Raw genomic sequence first — 19,816 nt, 5'->3', positions numbered from 1 at the left:
GTGTTTATTTTCAAAAGCGAGGTCATTTTCCATGAACATGAGAAAGCACAGGTTAGGTGTCAGGTCCAGGTGGTTAGAGATATAAGAAGTAATTGCTTAGGCATGGATACATGATCTAGAGATTAGAAATAGTTACTTGGGAATTGACAGTCAGATGCCTTTTAGGACTGGGAGCAGGGGGTAGATGTGAGGTTTGTACTAGATTTAATACACTGGAGATTCAAGCCAGGAAGAAATGAAATAGGCAAAAGCAAGAATAAAGCTAGGTCCCATAGTTCAGGCTATTCAAATATATTTAGTCACTATGTCACATTTCAGTGAAGCTTTCCTGAAACACTCATAAAAAATTGAATACCTCTTGCCCCTAGCATTCCTGGGCCCCCTTTTCACCATTGTGTTTTTCTGTAGCACTTACAATCTAGCACACTCTACATTTACTTAGTTTTTGTTTATTGTTTATCTCTTCCTTCACAGAAGTATAAGCTCTGTGAACACTAAGATTCTTATCTGTTCTATTAAGTGCTTGGGCACATAGTACTTATAATAAATATTTATTGAATGAATGAATATTGCAGATCTGTATTGCTTCAGTGAGATCTGGAGGTAGTGGTTACTTGTAGGAGGCTAGTGGTATAGATGGAGGTAAGGGAATAATGGGTAGAGGTAATAGGAAGGCAGGCAAGGACTGAGATCTTAATGCACAGAAGGGAGATTGGTGACAGGCATCTGAACCCTGGACTCAGGAGAGGTCTCCATAGAAGTTGAAGATTTTGCAGTAGGATTAAGTTGGCCTAGCAGAAAAGCAAAGGAGAGAACTCTTGAGTCAAAGGACCCTTAGAGTAGGGCTTCTTGCACTTTATTTACCTGGACCAAAGATTGGTGAGTGGGTGTGTGAGAGAGAGCTGAGCAGAGTCAGGCTATCCTTTATAGAATGTGTGAAATGATAGCAAATGCTTAGCCCTCAAGAGTTGACCCAGGGATAGGAGAGAACCTCACACCACTCCCGTCTCTCTTAGGTATTTGATCAGTTTGAAAGTCACTGATACTGAGATTGGAAAAGTGTAAGGTGGTAATAATCATCACTTTAACATAGTCACAACTGCCTAGAGCAGTGTTTCTCAGAATTCATTGTGCATATAGATCCTCTGGGGAGCTTGTTAACATGTGATACTGATTCTGGGATCTGGGTTAGGGACCAGGACTTTGCAGTTCTAAGTTGTGGGTGATGATGCTGCTGTTGGTCTAGAGACTACACTTGAAGTAGCAAGGCTTTAGTACAGAGAGAAATTAAATATTAATCATTGATATCAGTTGCCTTTAAAAATATTTTTAAATGCCCCTTGGATAAGTTAGGCACTGCCATTTAAGGATGTTCTGAGAAGGACACAAATGAACAAAATCAGGAATGAAAGAGGAGAAATTATGACAGACACTGCAGAAATACAAAGGATCATACAAGAATACTATGAAAAAGTATATACCACCAAATTTAATAACCTAGAAGAAATGGACCAGTGCTTAGAAAGATACAACCTTCCTAGACTGAATCAAGAAATTGAAAATCTAAATAGACCCATGAGCAGTATGGAAATTGAAGCAGTCATCAGAAACCTCCCAAAAAGTAAAAGTCCAGGACCACATGGCTTCACCAGTGAATTCTACCTAACATTCAAAGAAGATTTAATATCTGTTCTCCTCAAACTCACCCAAAAAATCAAAGAGGAGGCAATAATTCCTAACTCATTTTATGAGACCAATATTACTCTGATACCAAAACCTGGTAAAAGAAACACACAAAAAGAAAACTACAGACCAATATCTCTCCTGAACACAGATGCAGAAATCCTAAACAAGATACTAGTGAACCAAATACAGCAACATATTAAAAAGATTATACACCACGATCAAGTGGGCTTCATTCCAGGGGCACAGTGATGGTTCAACATACGCAAATCGATTCATGCGCTACACCACATAAACAAATTAAAAAATAAGAATCATATGATCATATAAATAGATGTAAAAAAGCCTTTAACCAGATACAACATCCTGTTATGATCAAAACACTTAACAAAATCAGTATAGAAAAGAAAATACCTTAACATAATAAAGGCCATATATGACAAACCCTCAGCCAACATTATACTTAATGGTGAAAAACAAAAAACTTTTCCTCTAAGATCAGGAACAAGACAAAACTGTCCACTCTCTCCACTGTTACTCAATATAACATTGGAGGTCCTATTGAATGCAGTCAGGCAAGGGAAAGGTATAAAAGGCACCCACATAGGAAATGAAGAAATCAAACTGTTACTGTTTGTAGGCGACATGATTCTCTATATAGAAAACTCTAAAGACTCCACAAGAACACTGCTAGAAACAATAAGCAAATACAGTAAATTTTCTGGATACAAAATATATAAAGGCTCAAAAATCCATAGCATTCTTATACTCTAATAACGAATAGTCAGAAAAAGAAGTGGAAAAATTAATTTCTTTTGCAATTGTAACAAAAAGAATAAAATATCTAGGAATAAATTTAATGAAACATGTGAAGGACCTATATAATGAAAATTATAAGACCCTGTTAAAAGAAATCGAAGAAGATCCAAAGAAATGGAAAGATATTCGTGTTATTGGATTGGAAGAATCAACATAGTTAAAAGGACCTTATTCCCTAAAACATTATACAGATTTAATGTAATCCCCATCAAAATCTCATCGTCATTTTTCAAAGAAATAGAACAAAAAATCATCAGATTTGTATGGAAGCACAAAAGACCCCGAATTGCCAAAGGTGTCCTGAGAAAAAGAACGAGGCCGGAGGTATCACTCTGCCACTTCAAATTATACTATAAAGTGATAGTAATCAAAACAGCATGTTATTGACAACAAAACAGATACACGGACCAGTGGAACAGAATCAAGAGTCCAGAAGTAAGCCCATGTTTATATGGGCAAATAATTTTCGACAAAAGAGCCAGAAACATACGGTGGAGAAAGGAAAGCCTCTTCAATCAATGGTGCTGGGAAAACTGGAAAGCCACCTGCAAAAGAATGAAACTAGACTGTTGTGTATCACCACACACCAAAATTAACTCGAAATGGATTAAGGACTTGAATATAAGACATGAAACAATAAATTGCGTAGAAGAGAACATAGGAATGAAACTCAAGGACCTTGAACTTAAAGAGGATTTTATAAATTTGACCTCAAAGGCAAGGCAAAAATAAATGATTAGGACTATATCAAACTAAAATACTTCTGCTCAGCAAAAGAAATCATCAACAAGGCAAAGAGACAGCCATCCAAATGAAAAAATATGTTTGTAAGCAATGCCTTTGATAAGGGCCTAATATCCAAAATAAACAAAGAACTCATACAACTCAGTAACCAAAAAAAAAAAACAAAACAATCCAATTAAAATATGGGCAGAGGACCTGAACAGACACTTCTCCCAGGAAGACATACAAATGGCCAACAAACATTGCTATTAGGGAAATGCAAATCAAAACCACAATGAGATACCATCTCACACCTGTTAGAATAGCTATAATCAACAGGACAAGTAATAACAAATGTTGGAGAGGATGTAGAGAAAAAGCAACCTCATACACTGCTAGTGGGACTGCAAATTGGTACAGCTACTATGGAAAACAGTATGGAGTTTCCTCAAAAAATTAAGACTCGATCTACCATATGATCCAGCAGTCCCTCTACTGGGTATTTACCCCAAAGACTGGAAAACTCATATCCAAAAAGCTCTTTGCACACCGATGTTCACAGCAGCATTCACAGTGACTAGGACATGGAAGCAACTGAAGTGTCCTACGATAGATGATTGGCTAAAGAAGCTGTGGTACAAATGTACAATGGAATATTACTCAGCCATAAGAAAAGATGAAATACTGCCATTTGCGACAACATGGTTGGACCTCAAGATAATCATGCTAAGCGAAATAAACCAGACAGAAAAAGTTGAAAATCACATGATATCACTTATACGTGGGATATAAACCTAAAAGCAACAAACAAACATGACAAGCAAACAGAGACTTATGGACATGGACAATAGACTAGTGGTTACCAGAAGGTGGGGGGTGGGAGAGGTAGATGTGGTGAAAGGGCTCAAAGATGTGGTGACAGAAAGAAATCTATGGGCGGTGAATACACAATACAATACAATATATATGGCTTATTGTTGAATTGTACACTTGAAATGGATTTCATTAACCATAATAAAAGTAGTTATTAATTAATTTAAAAAATATAAAAAAGGATGTTCTGATAGGCAGATGCTTTTCACTTTGGTTTAAATAGTTTTTGAGAGAACATAAGCAAGCCTTAAGGAAATTAGCCTTTTTCAATTTTGATTTTCTATAGTTGAACACTTGTCAGCGCCATCGTCAAGTCTGACTTTCAATTGCACGGCCTCCTAAGGTAGTCATTTAATACTCCAAGTCTAAGCGGACTTTTATGTCAATTCCTCACATGTGAGAAGTGGTTGTGCCCAGTAGGGTATGGTACGTATGCGCTGAGCCACTGATCAAACTGGTCTTATCAGGGATCTAGGTCAGTGTTAGGAGAAGTCAGTTCTTGGGGTGCGGAGAAGCTGGCAGTGCCCGACTCATTCCAAAGGCTCACCGTGCTTTAAAAAAAATTACTGTTCTCGAAGATTTTGAGGGGACAAAGGGAGGATCCTAAACCATGGACATTTTGGAATTTGTTTTCTGATAGTCAAGGTCTCTTGTAAATAGATGATCTTATGTGCATCTCTCCTTCCTGCCACATTCCAAGATAGAATGTTTAGTTCTTGTAGAATGCAGTCAGTCTGTTCTGCAGTCTGAGGATGTAGCTATGGACCAGATGGAGCTGTTGGCCTTGTACTATGATTCCACGGTTCTCACATCACTAAAACCTTCTTCCCACTTTTCTCTCCTAGACAGAAGTTCATGGGTCTTAAGAAAGTGTTAGTTTAGATTACTGCTTTCTATAGGAAACCTTTTCCACCCTCTTTCCTTTTCTTCCCACCATTCCAAACCTGAAATGGCTGCCCATCCTCTGTGGTCTCATGGCCAGTACCGAATTATAGTCAGTTCTCATTATTTGTAGTAGTTATGTTCTCTAAAGTTTCTGCAAACATTGAATTAGCAAATTTTGGACCACTGCTCCTAGAGGAAATATAGAGTTAGGTTCCTGTGAGCCTCTGGGCACATTTTCATCAACCAATCAATACATATCTTTGTTTTATTAGTATTTCTGTTTAAAGACACCTTATTTAATATATATTCATTAACAGTGAACTCACAGCCAACAGCATTATAACTCATGCGTGAACAAAGCTGATCTAACACAAGTATTTTCTCCATGCATTCTAGCCTTTGTGTACTTAAGAACATTAGCAATTTAGCGCTAAGCTTGGGAGCCATTTTAAACAGTGAAATCAACAAAATCTCCCAAATGAAAAAAAACCATGGCACTAAATTGACCATGAAAGGATACTTTTTTAAAGTATGACAACTGAAAGAAGAAGACAGAGTCATCTTATTAGACCTTAGCTGGGAATGTGCACATTGGACGAGTACAGATTTTTGACGCTCTGCGACTGACCACAGAAGCACTGAGGAGTTTTGATTTTGAGGTTACAAGTAAATTTTGGCAAGTAGGCAAATTCACAAATATGAAATTCACAAATAATGAGTATCAACTGCACCCTACAGACAAACTTAACATTGATATATATGGACCAGAACGTTGGAGGCAGAATAGAAAAAAAAAAATATTTTTTTTCTTCCAAGAATTTGATATTTGAAATTTCAAGAAAAGCATTGAAGTAGTCAACTTGAGCATAATTAGGACTTTAGTGGACTTCTTGCTCTCATTTTAAGGTGCAAAATGATTTTCATGTCGAATTATATGAGGCGAGGAGACTACCTCCTCAGAGCCCACAACAAAGCCCCTGAGCTGGATGTGCCCAGGAGTACCTTATGCTGGTCCCTCTCATGGACTTACTTCACTGTGATATGATGGTTTGTTCTTTGGTCAGCACACACACACTGAGATGATCTGATCTCCAGATCAGAGGCTGTTTATATTCACTATTACATCTACCGAACCTGGCTCATAGTAGGTACTCAAATATTTGTCAGAAGACTGACCTTGGATCTGAGCACTTGATCTATAAGGCAGCAGCTCATTCGAATTACTTCTAGTCTCGTCCATAATTCAGAACCAGAAAATTTTGAAAGCGAAAATATTTTCAGGACTATTGGCAACAAAACCTGACTGACCTAAACTCATCTTTTGACATGAGACTATTTTCAATCTTCATTTACTACACTTGGAATGACTACATTTTGCTACAGAAATATTAGTGTACTTGATTACAGGTTGCTGCTGGGGGTGTTAGATAATGTATATATAATGTTATATATTCAGAGTTACCTTTCTGAAATGCAAAACAAAACCATGGGAATTTTGAAACCCTTTTAGGTCGAAGTGTTTCAGATAAGGTATTGCAGACCTGAAGTAGAATTTAGGAATTTTTTGTAGATATTTTATTTGAGGAAATTGACAATTTACTTAGGCGTGAATTAGCCAGAGGCATAAATGGTTATAACCTCTGGCTGATGAAAGGAAAATAAAATAACATAATCTGCTGGCATAACTCCTGAGGGGACTGCATGTAAAGTCCCAGGGTAAGTCTAAAGTATGCTGAGAATAGTTCTTTTGGTGAGTAGGAAGCTTAGATAGTAAAAATGAGTTGATTAATGACTTTATCATAAATATAAAAAATATTTGAGTCTTTACTGTTAATCCACACGTGCATATTATTAGTGAGTGGAGTATATTAGAAAAAGAGACCTCTTGAATTTCAGAATTTATTTGAACAGTGTGACCGTAATTTCCAAATCAACTATCATTTGACAGATAAAACATACTCTTAAAAAAAAAAAAGGACAAAATCAAAGCAAAAGAATCCTAAATGACTGAGGTCAGCCTGATGCAGGACAGGGCAAATTTCTCCGAGTTGTGGGGAGACCGAGTCCCATACCGAGCGAAGAAGGAGTTCCTTTGGCGAAGAGCATGGAAAGAAATCAACACACTTGCCAAAGTTAGAGTCAAAAGGAAAGTTTGTTAGAAGAGGAATAACACTCCACAGACAGAGGGAGGTCTCCTCTCAGAGGCAGAGAGTGAGAGGGACAGTAAGAGAGACAGGGGCAGACACAGTAAAGGCACTGAGAGAGACCCAGAGAGACAGAGACAATAGAGCTGATGAGGACAGTGAGAGAGTAAAACGCACTGAGAGGGACAGCAAGTGTTCAGGGAATTCAGTTTATATGCCATTCTTTAGTTCTTATTTCCTGCGATATGGGTATACAGTGAGGAAGAGGAAGAGTGTGTAGCAGAAAAAGTAAGAATAGAGTGAAAGGCCTGCTGGCAGTTCCCAGCCTTTGATCCTGAGGTTCCCCATCTTTTTGCCATAGGCAATGACTCTTGGTTCCTGTTTCCCCTGCACAGGTGTGGGGAATGGGTTGTTAGCAATCCTAGCAGAAATCTCCCTCTGTTCTGAAATTGTCCTTCTGGCCTGGCTGCAGGGCTGAGCAGCATATTGCAGTCGCTGAATGTAGCTTGATTAACATTTTAATTCTCTTGCCTCCTCCTACATTAAACCAAAAAAAAAGTTTTCCCATCTAGTTCTATAATGATAATGATAATAATCACCTGATCTAGTTGTCCTCTGTACTCCCCCGGGAAAGATTTCTTTTTTGTTGTTACTGTATAAATTTTAATTGGAATTGCAAATATAGAATAGGGTCTTATAAACCTTTATACTCATTTTTTTAAAAAACTTTGTTTTTAAGAAGGTAAGCTTCACCCTATAGTATACAAATTAGATAAAATTGCTCCCTTTTAGGAAAATATTTATATAAATGGTACAAAGACATCTGAAGGCTTGTTTTCAGGTTTTTGATAAGAAAGATGAAGTATTTATTAGAGGCTTAGAAACAGTATAAAAAGAAAAATAATAGAAATTTTTATTTTATACTTAGTTAAGAAAGTACTAAGATTGGTCTGTAGATCAAATGTCCTGGGGGGGTGGGGAATGCCTTTCAAGATGATATTTGAAATGACCCACAGACAGTGCTTTAAGCAGTCTCTCAGGACTAACCTTCATAGTAGTGAACTATCTACTTCTGCAAAGAACAACTTTCTGTATATGGTATGCACACTGGAAGAGATGACTGATATTTCTCTAGACATATTTTGAGATTCTTTTTATGTTTAGTATAACATGCCATGCCTTTTAAAAGAAATTTGAGATGAGGAGTATTAGAAATCCTGATAGTTTTCCCAGAGGAAATTGGAGCTGTCCCTGTGATGCTGTGTACCCTTAAGACACATTCCTCTTCTCTCTGGCTCCATCTCCTATTTTAGAGCAAATGTTCAGAAGCCTGAAACTTTTTCCAGGATTAATATTTGTTGGGTTTTGGGTGTTTTTCTTGTTTGTTTTTTTTTTTGTTTGTTTTTAAGCTAATCTTTGTTGATGTATGCACAGATTATAAGTACACCAAGTAATGAATTCTGATAAAGTGAAACACTTGTGTAACTATTACCCAAATCAAGAACTACGCTTTAGGGGCAGCCTAGAAGCCCCTTTGTGCACTCTCACATCTATCACCATCCACTGATTTTGCCTGTTTTAGTACTTTGTACAACTGAAATAATACAGTGCATACCTTTTTGCGTGTGGCTTCATTCATGTTATTTTTGTGAGGATTCTAAGTCATTGTTACTTTTTAAAAGTCTCTTTGGGGCACCTTTAAAAAAAATCTACTAGTGGATTGGCTTGTAATTGTGCAGTGCAAATAAATTGCAAATTGAGCAAAAGATCAAGGATTTCATGAAGGCAGTGGAAGTAATATGGGAGCTGTACTTCAGCCACACACAGAAACACTGACAATGAGGCTTGAAGGTGTGGGATTAGTTAATAGTTGAAGGAGAAAACTCTACAGTAATAGTGACATTAGTGGAAATCTTTAGTTTGAATTTCAAAGGATTGACTTGTATATCACATGATTGAAGCCTTGAGAAAACTGATGATGCCATGGTTGGTTATTTGCAAAAATTCCTCTAAAATTCTGCTATAAAAGACCAACCTGCAGTGATGACTGTCATATGATGCTATAACATAATTTTGTTAAAAGAGTCACAATTACAAATATAATTAATATTTGGTTTATTCTTTGTTCATCTTCAGAATTAGCTCATAGCAACAATTATAACCTGCATATTAACATTGTAAAATATTTTATAAACTTATTTGTGTAGTTTGTAGTTTTGTTTCAAGGTAAAATCTTAACCTTTTTTAAAAATCACTGTTTACTATTAAAATTTGGCTTCTACTTTACGGTCTTAATTATCCTCCATTTTTGAGCATCTCCACTATCTATTTGTTTCAGCTGCAGGGGGTTTACTATGTTGAAGAATTTCCCCACAAAATTTGTGCCCATCTCAGAATCTCCAAATATGACTTTATTTGGAAATAAGGTTGTTGTAGAAGTCATTAATTGTTAAGATAAGTAGGATGGCCCCTTAATCTAGTACGACTGGTGTCCTTATAAGGAGAGGAGAAGAGACACAGAGACACATCTAGAGGGAAGATGGCCTTATGAGGAAACAAACAGAGAGAGAATGCTGTCTTAACAGAGGCAGAGCTTGCTGGATTAGTGGCAGCATCAGAAGCTAAGAGAAAGGCATGAATCAGATTCTTCCCTCAGAGCCCTCAAAAGGAACCCTGTCAGCACCTTGTTTTTTGACTTCTAGCCTCAAGACCTGTGAGAGTATTACTTTCTGTTGCTTTAAGCCACCATTTTGTGGTAGTTTGTTATGGCAGCCCTAAGAAACTAATACAGATGTTGGTACTGTGAGTACAGTGCTGCTATAACAAATAACCTAAAAACATGGGAATGGCTTTGGAATTGGGTAATGGGTAGAGGCTGGAAGAGTTTAGGGGTACATATAGAAAAATCCTAGAATGCCTTAAAAGAGACTTTTGGTAGAAATATGGACATTAAAGGTAACTGTAGTTAGGGCTCAGAAAGAAGTAAGGAGAGCTACAGAAAAAGTTTCTGTCGTCTTAGAAAAAATATATATTATTACAGACAGAATGGTGCTAGAAATAGGAATGTTAAAGGTGCTTTTCATGAGGTCCAAGATGGAAATGAGGAATGTATTATGGGGAACTGGAGAAAAAGTGATCCTTGTTACAAAGTAGCAGAGAGCTTGGCTGACTTATGCTCTGCCATTCAGTGGCGGAAAATAGAACTGACAAGCGAAGAACTTGGTATTTAGCTAAATTTCTAAACAAAGAGTGAAAAGTGCAGCCTGCTTTCTCCTCATTGCTTATAGTAGAATACAGAAAGGGAAAGATAAGTTAAGGAAGGAATTGTTAAGCAAAAACGAACCAGCATTTGATTTGGAAAATTTTCACCCTATCCAGATAGTGTGCTCTGAAAACAGGGCCTAGGATGTGGCTGGACAGCCATTGGCTAAAAAGCATTTGACTTATGGATCCACTCCACCTTCTTAGCACAAGTCAGGAATAGAGGTGGAGTCATTTAGAAAGGACCTGTGGAGAATCCTCATGTCTAGTAGCGTGGATCCCCACAACATCTACCGAAGATCAACAAGGTTTTTGAAAATGTCATACCAGCAGAAACTCTGTCAGCCTAGACCAAAACAAAACAAAACAAAACAAAACAAAACAAAACAGACAACAATAACAAGAACAAAAAACAGATGGGAAGAAATGAAGGAAGAATAACTCCAAGGACAGAATCGTGGATACAGAAGTCAGAGTGGATGGACAGAGGACAGAGTATCGAGCCACAGAGGATTATTCTCGGGCCTCAAAAACTAATGAAATTGACCTATTGTGTTGTGACCTTGCATTGGACTGATAACCTTTTCATCGTTTCTATTTTCTCCCTTCTGAAATGGGAAAGTCTGTTCTATGCCTGTCCCACCATTGTATTTTGGAAACAGGTAACTCGTTTAGTTTCACAAGTCCGTGGATGGAGAGGAATTTTACCCCAGGATGGAACATACCCAGAATCTCTCTTAAGTCTAATTTAGATGAGATTTTGGACATAGAGTTGATATTGGAACAGTAGAGACTTTGGGGGATGTTGAGATGGGGTGAATGTATATATTGCATATGGGACAGACATGAACTGGGGGTGGGCCAAAAAGATAAGCTGTAATGGGTTGGACAGTGTCAACTCAAAATGCATGTCTTTCCCAGAACTTCAAGATGTGACTTTATTTGGAAATAGGGTTGTCGTAGAGGTCATTAATTCACAAGTTCATTCTGGAGTAGGATGGCCTCTTAATCCAGTAAGACTGGTGTCTTTATAAGGCAAGAAGAAGAGACAGACACATACTGAGGGAAGATAGCCATGTGAAGGAATAGATGCACAGAGAAAACACCATGTCATGACAGAGGCAGAGCTTAAAATGATGTGTCTACAAGTCAAGGAACACCAAAGATTGCTGGAAACACTAGAAACTAAGAGAAAGGCATGGAACAGATTCTCCCCCTGAGAGCCCTCAGAAAGAACCAACCCTGTAAGCATCTTGATTTTGAACTTCTAGCCTCCAGAACTATAAGAGAATAAATTACTATTCTATTAAGCCACCAGTTTGTGGTAGTTTGTTATGGCAGCCATAGGAAACTAATATGGGGAGTTTTTAGAAAATTATTCTGCTGATTCATGGACTAAATGTTATTTTTCATAGCCCAGGCCCACAGAATAGTATTAAATCAAGTTGAAAATAGGGTGAAGAGTTATTCCATTGGCCCAAACTTAATATGGCTTAAATAACACTTGTTGCAGTATTTTCTATATTAAATTAGCAGTTTCTTGTTCAAAGAGATTGTTTCTATTAATGACTGAGCTGGAAACAGTTTTTACTATTATAGAATAATAACACAATTGTGTGTTCATCTGTGCATCGATTGGTATTTGCTTTTCATGACAACTTTCAGAGAATAGTTTCACTAGCAGCTTCTATTTAAAGCTAATGTATTACCTTTTAGACCAGGCTACAATATAAATATGTTTTTGGACAGAGAATTTTGAAGTTTGGAACTGTTTCTTTTCAATAAAGAGGAATTCTGATTATATGTCATTTTCAATTCCCTTTAAAAAGAAAGTTGATGTGCTGTTTGTCCCGATAGAATCATAGAATCTTAGAGAGAGAGAGAGAGAGAGAGAGAGAGAGAGAATATGAATGAGAATGTGTGTGTCCTTTGAAACTAAAAGGCTAAGACAATGTATTCCATCATCCAGTTATGAAATGTTTCTTGAATTGCCTCACTGGTATCCTGTGCTACATTATCAGTTGTTGGCTCTAGTGTGAGTTTGTCATGGCTGGCAGGTTGGCAGGTTTGGGCAGAGGAAATGAAACCTAGTCAGTTACTACAAGATTTATAGTAGACCTGCTATTGCAGGAAGTGGTGAAAAGTTGATTGATAGTTTGAGACAAAACTCTACAGCAAGAAACAGGATGTATGCTTTCTATTTATACACAGTTTTCTTTTTCCTACGTTTCAGTGCTCCTTTGCACTTTGTCTTGGCTGTTTCATAAGGCCATGGGTCCTTTTTTTTTCTTTCCCCAAACTTGACCACCAAATATAAAACAAATGGGGAAATTTTATATAAGTTCAGCCATGGTAAAGGCATGTACTTTCAGCTCTTCCTCTTTTATGGTAGTTTTATCTGCTGTAACTTGTCAGAAGGCAGTGTTTAATTAATTGTTTTTCTAAATAGAATATTATTTCACATATACAAAGAAAATGAAAGTTTTTTTAAAATTTACGTGGTACAATTACATTTCCCAAAACTTTAAGAAAAAACCTGTTTTGAGTGAATTTTATTAAAATATGATAATATGTTTCAGTTGTCATATCTTATTTTAAATGCTAAATCTCTTTAGTTGGTAATAAATATATTCTTAATGGGTAGGTGTTTTTCACTTAGATATAAAATATATACTGTAAGTCCAACTAGTAACTCAGTTTCTGTATTCATTGAGATATATCAGAATGTACTTGATTTTTCTAAGCATTGTGGTTAACTAATAATGTCATCTGACCAGGGCTTTTTGACATGAACTAACCTGGTCTGAGTGTGACAGTGAAAAACCACTAACTGCAATAAATGAGGTGCTTTCTGAAATGGAAAGGCCATTACAGAGGTAGACTCTAGAATTTACAAGGAGTGGCAGACTTAGAACCAACTCTAATTGTACCAGCAGTTGAAAGAACAAAAAGGCTACTTTTTCATGGCCTAGTTTTTTTTCTCCAAAGAAATATTTTTCTTTTTTATGAACAGTGATTGCTAAATTATCTGTGTCAAACAGTTGAATAGAAACAAACCCAGCTTTCATTCCTTATATTATTAGGTCACATTCTACACCAATAATATTTTGAAATTTGTAATCACTTTTTATCCTAGCATTCTTTAGGGGAAGAGTTCAGAATACTTCCTCTATAAACTTAATGTTCTGTCAGATCTTTAATATTAATTTAGGAAACTAGGCAGCTTGAAGATTAAATGTAGAATATAAGAAGTAGAGATGAATCAGCATGGTGAAGAATCAAAAATTAGCATTATTTATTTTTTACATATTTATATAAATGGGTCACTGTAAACATAATGTAGTGTTAAAAGTGAGAAACAAACTTTTTCCTGAAGGATTAAAATTCACATCAGCTGGTAATAGGCACAAGTTCCTGTTTTGGTCACATAGCTCATCCTTGCTACTTTCCTGTCTGTTGGAGTTGACATTTTTTAGTCCCACCATATGTAGGGTATGCTTTGTGAAAAGAGCCAGGATTATAGGTGACGGACTTTGAAATTCCAAACTTATTCTGTTGTAAATGACAGATATAACATTTTTATAGTAGACAAAAACAGATCAAAATAGTTTTTAACTTGAGTTGACATATCTACTGTACTATTAACTAATATGCACTGAAATAATTAAAATTTTTTTCTTTCTAGTCTAAACCTCTAAAATTAAAGCTTAGGTGTATACACTTCGTTTAAGATTGCTAAGCTAAAGATATTAGTCATAGCTTCTTTGGAGAATTCTGGGCCTTGTGTAAGTTAGAACTTGCTCATTTGGAAGACGTGGAATAGAGCTCAATTGGGAAGGAGTAAAGAATGTGGTCTTAAGAAGTGAAACTTTTCAGAGTCTGGATATTCATGGAAAGCCCTCGGGTGAAGTAAGAAGAGCACTAGAACTCGGAGGCATCAGTTACTGTCTTGACTGCCCCTTGTTAGCTGGGTGAACTGCAGCAGGTTTCTTAACGCCTCCAAGCTTCCATTTCGTCATCTGTAATGGAGCTAAAAAGGAAACTGATTTATGGGGTTGCCATTAGGAACAAGTACAGTGACATTTGTGAAACATCATCCTTCATATGTTGTTGAAAGTATTTGTCATGGCTATTTAAGATGTGAGATGTATGGCCACTAAAGTAAAAGCTCTTATGTAAAATTTGTATTTCTAATATTATAATTTGGTAAGAGGCATTATCTTCTTCCCCGAGTTCATTGCTCTTTATCTCTTAAAGCTGTGTGTCACAACGCAGAGAGGATCTCCTTCAGTGAAAAAGATGGCAGTGAATTGGTTCCTAGGCTGACAGAGCCTTGGGGCAGAGATGTTTTAAACTGGTCTACTAGCTCTGACTAAATCCTTTACCAATGGTAGTCAAGGTTTCAAAATATATGGTAGATATCATCTACAACTATCTTGAACATAAGATGATATATTGTAACCATCTTATTCCATAACTGTGCTTTTAAAGATGTCTCAAACTGACCACAGTTTATCTAGACGTTATAGTCCTTTGGTGAATCATTGACTCCAGCTGATCTCATCGTAGTTTTCCTCTTTACCCTATCCACCTTTCCTTTCCTAAGCTCTGGAAATTGCAGCACTGGAATTCAGAATTTTCTATGCTTAAGATAAAATAGCCCATCAGTGATTGCTGTTACCCTTGTCCCATTCACTCCACTACTTCCTACCTACTCTTGTACACTGACTGCAGTGGAGCGTCTGTATCCTGATTACACTTGTGGAGAGGCAGTGTGTAGGACTGGGAGGTAGCATGCTTGCACAAAGTCATGATGCTAACTAAATATTTTGAGGCAAAAGGTTCTTAGGTATATGTAGGCACTGAGATGAAAATTACCATCTTTGTTTAGTAGTTCCCACTGCAGCATCGTTTCACTTCAGCTCTATTGAAATAAAGCCTCATTCTCCCAATATGGGATGGACTATACTTTTACAAATGAATTTATCTTGTGAGCTCACCCTTATCTAGTTTGTCTGAAAGCCACTAAATGTTTTGTGCATTCATTTAATCTTTAAAGTAAGTGAAACATAGAAGCCATGATAGCATGCTGACCACTTTCATTCACTGCTGCTTTTTTTCAGTCACCACATCAGATTTTCCTCTATAGAATAGTAAAGACGTAGGTTTTGGAAAACTGCAATATACTTTATGTTGCTTCTTTCAAAAACAAAATTACTGAATACATTCAAGTTAATGAAAAAGTTTATTCAATATAACATAATGTTACAAATTTAGAAAAATATCTTCTGAAATAACATGAAATGGTTTTCTGATAAAAATAAAAGGCACTCTGTGCTGCTCTCTAATATTGCTTTTTTTTTTTCTTTTTTGTACATTTAAAACTTTTGAATAGGTGTTATAGTCACATAGGTTTAAAAATAAACAATATATGTGTTAGCCCATGGAATGCTTTATTCCTTATGCAGGTATAGACTGTTCCTATGTTTGGATATGTCTTAAGTTTTCAATTGGTCCCATATTATATTGATGGAAATTTGATTGTTTCCCATTTTGAGGTATTAAAAACAATGCGGTAGTAAAAAAAAAAAAAAAAAAAAAAAAAACCTTGGGCCTGTGTTTAATTTCCAGATGTGATATTGCTGGGTCAAGGGTATGTGCATTTTCAGTTTTGAAAGTTTTTGTCAAGTGCTCCTTCATATATGGTTGTATCTGTTTAATTTTTCATCACCAATGTATGAAGCTTCCTTTCTCCCCACAGTCTTACTAGCAGTATTAACAAATGTTTGGATTTTTGCCAATTTGATAAGTGTAAAATATATCTCAGTATGACTTCAATTTGTATTTCTCTTATTTTACTGAAGTTGGATATCTTTTCATATACTTAAGAAACATTTGTATTTCCTTTTGTGAGAATTGTATGCTTACATTTTTTGCCATTTTTTGATGGGTTGTTATATCCACTTTTAAGAAGTTAGGAAAGTTAGGCCTTGCTCTGTGATAGGAGTTGCACATGTTTTTCTCAATTTTGCCTTAGCCTTTTGACTTATGATGGTGCTTTTTTTTTTTTTTTTTTTTTGGCCCTACAGAAGTTGTTGGTTTTTATTAGTTATATTTATCAGTCTCTGCTTTTCATTTGTAGCTTCTAGATTTTGAGTCATGGAAAGGCCTTCTTCATTGTAGGATCATAAAGGAAATCTCCTACACTTCTTTGTAATACTTTACTAGTTTCATTTTTTTTACGTTTATATCTTTTATCTGTTTGGGGATTTATCCTGGTGTGTCATGTAAAGTATGAACCCAACTTTATTTTATTATTTCTTTAAGCTGTGTACCTTGTTGCCCCCAGGCCAATTAATGAATAGTCCTAATATTTCTTCTTAAAATGGTTTTTAAGGTCCAAAAAGTTGGCAGCTCTTGCAGAAGCCTTAAAGGAAGTATCCCTGACAAAGGCCCAGCTGGGATTAGAACTGGAAGAACTGGAAGCAGCGGCACTTCTTGTCCAGGAGGAAGAAACTGCATTAAAAGCAGCCCATTCCATTTCCAGGCAGCAGACACCTTCAACCAGTTCTGAGGCAAGTGATTTGGAGGAATCAGACAGCTCCACATCATCTGAGATTGAAGACTCAGATTCAGAACAAGAAGAGCTCAAAGATAGCGAATCCAAGACAGTAAATTCCTTGCAAGGTCCCTTTATAGAGAAAAGCAGTATCCTGCTTGTCGATGATGGTGGGGTGTGCAGAAAGTCGGCCATCCTGAGGTCTGATGTTAGTCAGGGAAAGCCACTTGTCTCTTCCTTAGCTCTTGAAGGATCTGGGCCTCTGATAGAGGAGCTTGGAGAACAACTGAAGACTGTAGTTCAGATTTCCGAACCTGAGGGCTCTGCTGCTGGAAGTCACAGCAGTATACAGGATAGAGACAACTGACATACCCCAAATGATTGACTCTGGTTTTATTCATTGAGAATTATCTTCCGATTTGGTTTTATTTACTGAGTGAGGATTCATCATTTTTACTTTGTACTTGTTCTTAGTGTGTATGGCATTGCTTTTCAGTGAAGTAATGTCTGTTTCCTTGTTGCAACTTTAAAAATAGAGTTCTAAAGTATTTTTACCAAAGTGTAATTAACATTTTAAGATGAAAACAGTAGTTCTGCCAGAATCTCTAGAATGCAGAGCTTATTAATATTTTTAATAGCTTGACCAAGATGTACATGACTTATAATAAACTGCTCATATTTAAAGTATGATGTAATAAGAATTGATGTGGATATATGCACCAAAGTAAATCATCACTACAATCAAGATACTGTACTTACTGTCATCTCCAACTGCCCTCATGGCCTTTGTTACCCCTCTCCCACTGTCCATCCCCACATGCCACCTACCCCCATTCTCCAGGCAAGCATTGATTTGCTCTTTGTTATTGTACATTAGTTTGCATTTCCTGGAACTTAGTATTGAATCATGTAATATGTACTCTTTTTTATCAGGCTTATTTCACTCAGTAAATTATTTTGAGATTCATTGATGTAGCATATATCAGGAGGGTTTTTTTTTTTTAAATTTTTTGCCCACGTACCTGAGTAATATTTCGGTGTGTAGATTTATCCATTCACCTACTGATAGACATGTAGGTTGTTTCCATCTTTTAGCTGTTACAAATAAAGCTATTATGAATATTTGTGTGCAAACTTTTGTGTGGACATATGCTTTTATTTCTTTTAGGTAAATATCTAGGAGTGGAATGATTGAGCGGTTGTGGTAGGTATATGTTTAACAGTTTAAAAACACTGCCAAACTGTTTTTCCAAAGTGGCTATATTACTTTACATTCCCACCAGTATGAGAGTTCAAGTTTTTTAACTTTTTTTTTTTTTTTAGCCAAGGCGACCCTTGGTTGACCTCACAGATTGCAAGGACCCTGTAGCTTACAATCCCTTATTTTTTATATTTTATGCCTACAGCACCTGGTCTTCCTAGGTGGTCTCTCATCTAAGTACTAATCAGGCCCGACCCTGCTTAGCTTCCGAGATCTGATGGGATTGGGCTTGTTCAGGGTGGCATGTAGTTCTTTAACATTCTTAGCATCACTGGGTATGCTCAGTTTTTAAAATTTTTACCATTTTAATAGGTGTGAAGTGGTTTTAATTTGCATTTTTATGACTTACAGTGCTGAACATCTTTTCATATGCATATTTGTCATCCACATACCTTTGGTCAAGTGTATGTTCAAATCTCTTCCCATTTTTTAAAAAGCTGAGCTGTTTGTTTTCTTATTTTTGAGTTTTGAGAATTCTTTGTAAATTCTGGATACAAGTTCTCAGTATGAGTGATCTTTACATGTCTTGTAATCTTTGAGTGGATGCCAGACATTTTGAATTTTATCTTGTTGGGTACTAGATAGTATTCTTATGTTCTTTAGCTTTGTTTTGGGATGCTGGTAAGTAACTTGGAAATAGTTTGATCTTTGTGTGTCTTGCTTTTTAAGTTATTAGGCAGGGCTGGAAGAGTGCTCAGTCTAAAATGAACTGTTTTACAGTATAAGGAAAGATTTTCCCATGCCCCACGAATTATGAGTTTTCCAGTCTGGCTGATGGAAATAGGTGTCTGTTTGAGTGCTGAGCTCTGTTCCCTCTAATCCTTTCCAATGGTTGTTTTCCTAGCCTCATTGATATGCTCTCATTAGTAGGTGCTCTCTTGAATACTAGAGGGAGACCCTGTCCAGATATCTGGGGTTCTCTGCAGCTCTCTCCTCTCGGGTACTCTGTTCTACAAACTCTTGCTGCCTTGGTCTTCCCAAGCCCTCAACTCTGTCTGCTGAACTCTGGAGTTCACTGGGTTCTGCCTGGGTCGTCTCTCTCTGTGCAGCCTGGACAGTCTTTCAAGGTAGTAGGTGAGGTGATCATATGGCTCACCATGTTTGTTTTCCATTCCACAGGATCACTTTCTTTTTTTTAAATTTATTTTATTTTTCAAATGCAGTTGAAATACGATATCGTATTACTTTCAAGTGTACAAAGTGTCCTTTGTTACAGCCTTTGTTTTAAAGTCTATTTTGTCCGATATAGGTATTGCTACCTCAGCTTTTTTTAAAATTTCCATTTGCATGAAGTATCTTTTTCCATCTCTTTATTCAGTCTGTGTGTGTCTTTTGGTCTGAAGTGGGTCTCTAATAGGCAGCATATTTATGGGTCTTGTTTTCTTATTTATTTAGCCACCCTAGGTCTTTTGATTGGAGCATTTAATCCATTTACATTTCAAGTAATTGTTGCTAGATATGTGATAATTGCTATTTTATTCATATTTTTCGTGTTTTTTTCCTTCTTCTTGACCCATTTCCCATTTGCCCTGAAAATACTCACCAGTGGCACTTACAGCTGCAGCATTTACCCCAAGATAACTTACGAATTATAGTCCTAACCTTACC

At 36.6% G+C, this 19,816-nt stretch overlaps 1 protein-coding gene and 1 pseudogene across 1 annotated transcript in view; one reads left to right on the top strand and one right to left on the bottom strand.

Moving 5' to 3' along the window:
* Positions 1-18,081, top strand: part of SHQ1 (SHQ1, H/ACA ribonucleoprotein assembly factor) — a 74,797-nt gene extending 56,716 nt beyond the window's left edge. Inside the window, exon 3 of the mRNA XM_011381006.2 lies at positions 16,786-18,081. Coding sequence (XP_011379308.2) covers positions 16,786-17,314 — 529 coding nt within the window. The 3' untranslated portion in view covers positions 17,315-18,081. The remainder of the gene's footprint in view (positions 1-16,785) is intronic.
* Positions 18,082-18,344: 263 nt separating this feature from the next.
* On the bottom strand, positions 18,345-18,459 carry LOC111732042 (annotated as a pseudogene).
* Positions 18,460-19,816: the final 1,357 nt, after the last annotated feature.

This window comes from Pteropus vampyrus, unplaced genomic scaffold (assembly GCF_000151845.1).
Source record: "Pteropus vampyrus isolate Shadow unplaced genomic scaffold, Pvam_2.0 Scaffold420, whole genome shotgun sequence".
In the NCBI taxonomy this organism is placed as follows: Eukaryota; Metazoa; Chordata; class Mammalia; order Chiroptera; family Pteropodidae; genus Pteropus; species Pteropus vampyrus.
Note: the sequence above shows the minus strand (reverse complement) of the source record. Positions and strands in the feature narration are given on the sequence as shown.